The following is a 9,361-nucleotide window of genomic DNA, read 5'->3' as shown; positions in this document are numbered from 1 at the left end:
TGAATGGCGCACACGAAAAGGTGTAAGGTGAGAAGGAATAATAGGACGAAGAAAAGGTTAAGCGTCGGCGTTCTGTCAGTTCTATGGTTTTGCGGAGCTGACTTCTGATCAGTCCAACCGACTTCAGCGGATGGGAATTTGAAAGAGGCAACGTCCTTCTCGCCAAAGTGACTAATGTGTATACACCGCACATCCGTGTGTTCCTTCTCTACTAGCTAGTTCTGATGCTTGTGCAGGATACGCTGCTACTATTATATGTTCATCGCAACACACGAAAAGGGCCTGCGGCGAGCTAATACAGCTGTCGTCGACTGCCAGTCGTTTTCGCATCAAGTCCGTTCTGCTACTTAGTCGTTGAGTTGTTCGGTATCGGTGGTCCTCGGTATTCCTCGCTCCTCGATGCACGAGGCTCACCAGTAGGAGCGCAGCAAGCGAAAGGAAAGCCTATCTAACCGAACTCCGCCGAGTCGATCGGCGCAACAACGAGTGAATAGGCTTGATAGCTGCGGCGATTTCCAGGACCACCCTGCTCTCCAGTCTCGAGGAGGTCCCGAGGAGGATCATGTTCATGTCGTGCTAGTTGCGGTTTTCTATTCAATGCAAGCGCATGATCTAGCACCACTCAGAGCGAGCTTGCATATAGACAGACCAGTACAGGTAGATGGGTCGGTAGGCAGGTAGGTAGTTCGTGCAAGTCCATATTGTTCACGTGCGCCCGCTCAAATACATGCGCACCAATCAGCCAACATTATACACATACATTGTACAAAGCCGATGACGAGGACACCGACCATCAATCTATCGGCCAATACCGCAACGACGTGTTCAGTAGATACGAAAACCTCTGCATGTATGTAACACGGCTGGAAGGAGAATCACCGGCACGTAGAACATGTTGTGCTGTGCTGTGTGTATGTTGTATTCGATTGTTGAGTTTTCATTGTCCCATAACAGCTGGGGGTGCCGGGGGGAAGCAGGTTAGCCCAATGTTCGACGCAGCAGTGCCGCCGTGTAGCTAGAAATCTGAACACATCATTACATCCGTCGAGCAGACAATAGGCCGAATTCTTTTCGTTGCATGCTTGCATGACTTCTTCCTAGAGTTGTACAGGCTCTTAACTGCTCGTTTGAGCTGGTACATTATCTGTCCGCCCCCTGAGCTTACCGCGTTAACTAGCTGAATGGTTAGCGTAGGCGTGCAGGTCAGGGATATAGCATTCAAATGCTAAATCCGCTGAGTCCTACGTGTCCTACGATACTATTATAAAATATTATGCGATGAATTGGATTGGACATGTTAATGATCTACCGAGTTTCGGAAGCATACTGAAACACGCATAGAACCGCTTTCACAGGTTCAGGACATCTTTCAGATAAGCTCGGCAGGGTTTTAAAACAATCCAACTTAGTCTAAATTGGGCATGCAATTTTGCCCGAAACACCTGTATATAGTATTCAGCTAGCTTTATCTACATTACATTACCAGGAGTGCATAAACACCGTTTGGACCAAGTGCAACAATTGCACCCAAGGAAAAGTCATCACGAGCCTGCTTATTCGCAATTCAAATTATGGCAAATTATATAAAAAAGGCAAAAAATTGGCATTTCATGTACCGTCAGTTTCAGTGTAAACAGGTTTTTTTTTTTTCTAAATGGAAACCTGAATTTTTTAGGCAAAATGTTATTGATTATTATGCAAGCGACTGATCCGCTTTATTATCCAATTCGTGACTAATCTCATCTTCTAGAATAATGTATCAGATTTCCAAGGCATTTTCCGGCCTTTATATTTTTAAAAATTGTCGGGCGCCACAAGAATGAGGCCTGCAACTAAATGCACTTATAGGGGATTGGGAAAGAAGCCTTTTTGCAAAATTGGGGTAAGCCAATTTTCGTACATAGGCTTCGTTCCGCTTCCCAGTAGTATAGACATGAAAAAAATGTTCAAGATTTTTATTTAGTAATAAACCTTTATTAGATTAAGTAGATTATTAGATTTAAGAATGAATTTTTTTGCGTTCTGAGTCCAGTTGGGCTTTTTTGCGATATGTCAAGGTGTTCATAGAAGAACAAAGCAGTTAACAAACTAACCTTTCCTAATACATATAAAGGTCTAAGCGAAACCTGCGCTTAAAAGGTTAGAAACAGTCAAAGGTTATTGATATGGTATCAGGAATCTCGACACATCAGCAGTTCTTAGACTTCTGCACTTTGCCTGATTTAACACCTTAAGGCGGAACGGCTGATTTCGAGCGTTCAGCAATGGCTTACAATATCACTAGCAATTTTTTGCCCTCAAAGTTTTGCGTTTAATTATGCTGGGGTAACCGGGTTGTTTAACAACAAACCGCAAACGTAGCAGATGGTGCAATATTGCATAGAAGTATTAGAAAGTCCTAGTCCGTTTCACGGGATCCGACTTGGTGTCTCACAGATTTCGACACAACTGCGCCATCGTTACATATATATATATATATATATATAAACTGTTTTAGGACATCTTTTAACAAGAAAATATGAAATGCTGCCGAAAGAAGTGCGATCAAAAAGGGAAATCAAACGTGTAAGATTCAAAAAAGGTGCAAAGTCAAAGTCGGTTTTTCAGAACACGCTAACTAACTGCCAGATTAGAACGTGGTAAACCACTTTCATTTGGTTCTTAATTTTGAATTAGCGCACATGTTCTTCAATGCTCTGTTATAGCCATCGTCAATATAATGTTGTAGTTAGAGGCATACATGGATGCTAGACCACACACATGGCACTCGTTTGAATCGTTCCTCCAATTGCTCAAGTTAATGCTTCATTGATTCTTTCACCGACCGCCGCCCCCGCTAATCCTCCGGAAAACTCTCCGGTTTAGCAAGCGACTCTCAATTTGCCTGCCCCACGCTCTCATGTGGTTGCGATCGACGCCTGAGATGTCGAATCTTTCAGGTTCATACATCATCACATGCATGTCTGTACGGTGTGCAGTCTGCATTAAAGCGAGTCGTTCAAACGTGGAAGCAACATTTTTAGCTTCCTATCCTACACTATGTTGGCGGCTTATCTATGATGGGTTCGATTGGCTTGGCCCGCCAATGCAGAACACAACGTCTTGACGAACGCAAGCCGGCAATCGGTGAAGCTCGTTCCGATGACATCACCGCATTTGGGTGTTCGTCAAAGCCGAACTGTATGTTAAGATCGGAGATAACATCGATAAAAAGGCACCACGGGCAATAAACTTAATTCTGAAAGATCTGATCGGCGACTGAGTCACGCGTTGGGCGCTGCTCGTCATCTGTTGTAGCGCCATCAGCACGGCCTGATAACCGAAGGCACCTACCGAAAATGGCTTTGCCTTGACAGGCACCGCTGCTTTGGGGAATTCATGCTGCTGCTGTTGCCGCCGCCGACGCTGTTACTGCACTCTTTGATTTTCTAATGTTCACTCTGACACTAATTCTGGGGTCTCGGCAGAAAAGAATGTGAGTTGCGACAAAGGAGATCCATATTCGGTTGAGAGTCAACTTCATTCAACCACTGCTGAAGTCTCGAAGGGACTTGACTTCAGTGGAATATAAGATCGGCATATCATTGAACAGAATATTCTGTTCTAAAATATTTTCTATGGCATAAAAAAAAGGAGACAAGAGAAGCAGTATAGCGGATATACGAAGTGCGCCATTGGCTAGTGCACGCAGAACCAATATATGACAGAATGATCCCGCACGTCGAATGACTGATGGGTTCTCAGTTACCGAAGCCCTGAAATTTCACTAGTTGTTGTTTCGGGAAAAATGAAACAAACATTGAACCTTGCTGATTAGTGAAGATATTGATATGCTACCGCGAAGTATCATGTCTATTTCGATTGAGTACCGACGTCATTATCGACAGTTGCATTAGACATAAACACTACTTACCGTAAAAATGTATCAATATATTTGTAGATATTGATGTTTTGCACCGAAAAAATTCGGAAAAGTGTACAAGTATCAGCACAAAAGGCTATATATACGGCTTTCGGCTCCAAAACAGTTGCTTTTCTTAAAAATTATATGTCTTCTTCCATTCGAAAGTAGTTTAATAGATTTATCTGTCGCATTATGCTTAATGGCAAAATTAGTCGAAATAGCACTCTCGATAGATTAAGAAATTTAGTTAATAAGCGACCTAGTGTTGATCAGCGAAAGCCTCAATTTAAAATCGAAATATCTGAAAGGTATTAATTCCATTCGTAAGTGATTTATGCGATTGTAGTTTAGTATCATTTTTTAAGTGGGGGACATATTACGCCTCAATTCGGAACACTTCAGTAATAATTACAATTATTACAAAGGTCCGATATGTTGATTTCATATGATAGGATGATTTCCTTTGTTTACAGATAAATGTTTATAATTGGTCTTTTTTATAGGCTTTCAAAAATTCGTCGCTAAAAAAATAGCGTGGCTAAGCTAGAAAAATAGTTGTGAAAAGTTATTAAACTATTGCCAATGCGCAGCTGAAATGCATCAGGTTGCAGGCAATGAAAATGGGTCATTTATATGTTAATTTATAGATCTGAGCTGCTCGACGAAGTCTTATAAGAAGTAACTCAGTACTCGGGCTGTGACATAACCGATCGAAGTTATGTACCATTTTGTTTCAAATCGACTAAATGCCCTCTTTTCTACAAATAAGCCGCGTTGTTCTCTTCGCGATTAACAAGTCGTGCTAAATGTATAGCTGCCCCATAGTGCTACATATGTACCCTATTAGTCTGCATAAATGTATGCCATTTACATTTAGTTTCAAATGCATTTTTGCATTGTTCAAATTTCATAACAATTAACACTCCTGTGCTGAAAAAAAAAGTTGACTTTACAAAAAATATATTATATTTGCCTTTCAAAAGGTGTCACATCTTCATCTTTTGTAAGACTATTGGTTACATTTAGGCGCTATTTGGGTTAAAAAAGATGTCAAGCTATTGGTTGTTGGGTAGATATCCCTTTATTAGCTTTAAGAAGCCGTTTACTGCTCAATTGGTCGTATATCCGCCGACCTCGGATTTTTTATTCCTAAATCGTGAAACAGAAATCGCTTATTAATGTGCATTCCAAACTTCTCAATGGTTCATTGAATAATAGGGCGAGTGCACTTGAGCATGTATTCAAGTTGTGCTGTTTCAAGAGCGTACTAAACTTCCTGCAGTTCCTGTACTTCTAAAGGTCGTTCCAGAAAGATATGATTTTGTGTGTACCGGCTATGCATTGGTCTTTATAGGTACCTTTGAGCTTTGTATTTTCGCATCAGTCAGCCTAAAGCTCACCTTCAGTTAGTCGAAAATTTCTATTTACTGTGTGTGGCAACATGATGGCCTTAATATATATATATATATATACGATCACGTTATATTACGAATTAAAACAAGTTCTTAACGAAACTCAATAAACCAGACATTTAATTCTATGTGAAATTCTCTGACTAAATTTATTATATAAGTCCAGGCTTCCAATAGGAACATTTATGTTTCAGCGGCGCACTTAGCATACTGACAGGTTTTATCAACGCGTTTCCTTAAGGTTTGAGAAAAACACTCGCAGCTGTCAGATATGAGCTGGCTAGACAAGTACACGCGTGAAACAGTGTTCTACCAACAATTACTTTAATCAGTATACCTATCATCTGGTACAACATAAGGTAAATTTAAGTTTTATCAATAAGTAAATATTTGAAGATAGCTCGTCTATCGTCATTCTTATCTCACATGTTTTTTGTTATTCATCTCTACTTTGCATATGCTGATTGTATTGCATCTGTAAAACTGTCTTATCCTGGCACTTTTAATTCTACTTATCAGCAGTTCTAGGTACAATTTCAGCCAACTGATTTTTGCGCGCGTCATTTTCAAAGCAGGCAACACAGTTTGTTACGAGAGAACTAATAGTCAAGGATATTAAGACGCCGTCCCTCACCCGGCGGCAAGTGCGTGAAACACACTCTCTTGTCAACAAAATTCAGCAGGAGCTGTCGATTTCTTTATCAGCACATGTCAAACGATAAGAACGTTGTACAGGGCTGCTCTTTCTTTTGCTATACGTTCAAGACAAATGATGGATACTAAACAGCTGTTTATGTTTTAGTTATTTTCGGTACTCGCACCTCCTGACCTCTGGTAACGCCCTAGAGTACGTCGTGTCGTGTATATGTTTAATAACCTCATCAAATTATACTAGTGACGTTCTCAAATCTTCGCCAGTGCATGTGTCCAGTAACTCCATGCGGGATGCGCGCTAGCGCCAGCAGAACTGTGTCCTCCGTATATGGACACAGTCCACACACCGAAGAAACTGAACATCCCTATCTAGAAGCACTTTTGGCGCTCTTCATCTGGGGTTTAAACTTAGTGTTCTCTATTGCGAGTAAGCTTACTCCACGATGGATCCGATGGTGTCCAACTTCACCACAACAATTGCTTGAAGCAGAAAGCCGCATGTTAATGCATCTCAAGATGAAATTCGAACTGCGAGATGTCACAATAGATAACTGCACAGGCGGCAAGGAACCGCACCGTATACGGACATTTACTATACAAGGCGATGACAACAGCCTTATGCCTCTTGTCCTTTTGCACGGTTTCGGAAGTGGCCTAGGAATGTGGGCGCTCAACCTCGACAAACTGAGTCAGTCAGGCCGTCGCTCAGTATACGCAATAGATACATTGGGCTTTGGAAGTTCTTCGCGACCGCAATTCGCTACCGAGGCGGCTGAGGTCGAATCACAGTTTATGCACTCGGTGGAAAAGTGGCGTCAGGCAGTGGATCTTCGTAAGGCGATCTTTATCGGTCATGGTCTTGGAGGATTTATTGCAGCCAGCTATACGCTTAAATTCCCTGAACGAGTGGCCCATCTCGTTCTTGTTGATCCTTGGGGTTTACCTGAGCGATCGTCGCACACCGAACGCCATCTCGTGATTCCGTCTTGGGCGAAAATGGCGGTCAATCTACTCCACCCGTTCAATCCATTGGGTGTGTTACGAGCAGCTGGCCCATTGGGCCCCCATCTAGTTCGCAAGTTCCGACCTGATTTGCGCAAGAAGTTCGATCATGTCATCAGCGACCGCAAAGTAGTCCCGGCTTACATGTACCATATGAACACACAAACTCCAAGTGGCGAAGCGGGGTTCCGCTGCATGATGAACTCACTTGGCTGGGCGCGTCATCCGATGCTAAAGCGAATGGCGCAAATTCGTCCATCGATTGCGATTACATTCGTGTATGGATCAAGGTCATGGGTTGACAAAGGTCCAGGAGTGCGTGTCAAACACATGCGGCCCCATTCGTCAACCGAAGTAGAAGTGGTCGAGGGCGCTGGTCACCATGTGTACGGAGACAAGCCAGACGAATTTAATAAACTCATCATCGCAGTGGCAGAACAAGTCGATGTGTCGCCAGACAATAAGGACGCTCTTCTTGAATAAACTGGAAATTGGAATCTTGGATCAACAATTAGCATGCCCCCTTGCCTGAATTGACCAATTCCGCACCACTCGCGCTTGCGAATGTCATAGAAGCGATTTGCACTGTTATTATTGTACATAAAAACACACACCATCGGCTTATGTGTACTACCCTCTATAAAAGAACTGTTGCACTATATATAGTTAACAGTGTATAAAGTAAAATTCAAAGTATCGAAGATGTGGTAAGTGAACTCTAAAATATTACGTCTATCCGTACAAAAACGTGGTTGCATTTAAACTAAAAAGACAATTTCATTAGATTTCATTTTTAAGCTGACGACACCCCTAAGCATTAGAATCTAGGTTTTAACCTCCACAATGTCAGATATCGACTGACGCACGGCGACCTCTACCGACTGGTTCATCAACACTGACTATATCCCTTGGCTCGCAGACTGAAATTTAACAATCACATCTTATTACTTAAATATATGTTATTAACTCATGAGTAAGAGATGATTAGTTCGCCTTGCGAGACTCCCAAAGAGAAGACAGGATCAACCGCTAAATGATCAGTTCTTTGTCACTGAGAAGAATAAAAGTATCCGTGTAATAGATTATGGGACGATATAACTAATAAGCTAGTTTCGGTTAAATTTTCAATTTTTTCAAGATCAATTATTTCGAAGTAAATAGTTGCTTCCAGGCAAACTTCATCATATGATTCTTTCGCTTCATAGAAGGCAGGGTTGCATGGAACATGGAAGCATAAATTATTTATCATCATTGTATGAATAAAATAGTATAATAGACAAAGTTTTTTTTTAAATACTCCTAATATCTGTGTGTTAAAAAAGTAAGGTTCATTTTAATACCTCAAACGTCACAAAATTTTTTTGCCATCACCTGAATGAAGACAGCTTTTGTGAGGAATAAGTCTGCAAGTTGTCGCGCTAACTGTAAATTACTATATCGGGTTTTTATCCTTGCTATATCCGAAATAAAATTGTCTTGTGCAGAATAGTTATTTTTTTATCGGAGTCAACCAACGGTCCAGGTTACGGACAACACTAAGGCAAAACTATTGTCAGTTACTCCGCTTTAAGCTCGATCGAATTATCAGTGCTGTCATCATCGCAATATTTTACGCAAAAGGTCGCGTGGGACAACAGTGGAGACGACTGCCTTTACCGCTACTATTTCAATTCCAGTGGGCAAACGAGAAGTGTCGAAATATAGATTCTAAATTTAAAAGAAATGAGAAGTCCAGTGTAAGAGATATGCCACGGGCCTAAATGACGTTTGCAATAGTATTTTCAAATTACCATATGAACCATACGATATTTGTTGTCTTATTTTTTTTACAGCAAGGTATGGTTTTCACGATTACTTCGATAATGGCCGCCAAATTTCAGTAACCACTAAAATTTAGACGACTTATTGATGCATCTTTTCGCGTTATTAATTATTACAAAGAACATCGTGACACGTGTAACAGTGCAAACTTTAGTTATTCACTTCGTTAGAGTTATTCATTGATTCTAAATTAGAAAAAAAAAATTAAATAATAAAGTAAAAATACCAAAAACTATTTTAAAGTGATAACTGTAACCGAATCTTTCATCAGTCGTCATTGTTTACCATATATTTGATGTTTACATTGTACGAAATGCAGTTATTTGTGGTCATGTTTATCAGTATAAGCGTCAAAGTCCATATGCGTATTTATTTACGTAGAAAAATAACTTTTTCAGTTAGGTATAATAAACGTCAATCCTGAAATTTTTTTAGTAAACATTGTTTTCGAGACTAGCGGCTGCGAATATAATACCAATATTTTTGTTGCTTGTTGTTCTTGATTTTTTTTTGCTATGAATCTCGTTTATTTAGTTGGCTCGATGGAAACTTGTAGTATCTATCGTAT

The 9,361-nt window shown here is 40.7% G+C and overlaps 1 protein-coding gene across 1 annotated transcript; it reads left to right on the top strand.

Annotated features, from left to right (window-relative positions):
* The first annotated feature begins 5,925 nt into the window (after positions 1-5,925).
* LOC111255456 (1-acylglycerol-3-phosphate O-acyltransferase ABHD5-like) lies at positions 5,926-9,048 on the top strand. The gene has a single exon (XM_022817427.2). The coding sequence runs from the start codon at positions 6,238-6,240 to the stop codon at positions 7,453-7,455; it is 1,218 nt and encodes a 405-aa protein (XP_022673162.1). The 5' UTR covers positions 5,926-6,237; the 3' UTR covers positions 7,456-9,048.
* The last annotated feature ends 313 nt before the right edge of the window (positions 9,049-9,361 follow it).

This window comes from Varroa destructor, unplaced genomic scaffold, assembly GCF_002443255.2.
Source record: "Varroa destructor unplaced genomic scaffold, Vdes_3.0 BEIS01000001.1, whole genome shotgun sequence".
NCBI lineage: Eukaryota > Metazoa > Arthropoda > Arachnida > Mesostigmata > Varroidae > Varroa > Varroa destructor.
The sequence above is the reverse complement of the archived record's forward strand: the minus strand, read 5'-3'. Positions and strand labels throughout refer to the sequence as shown.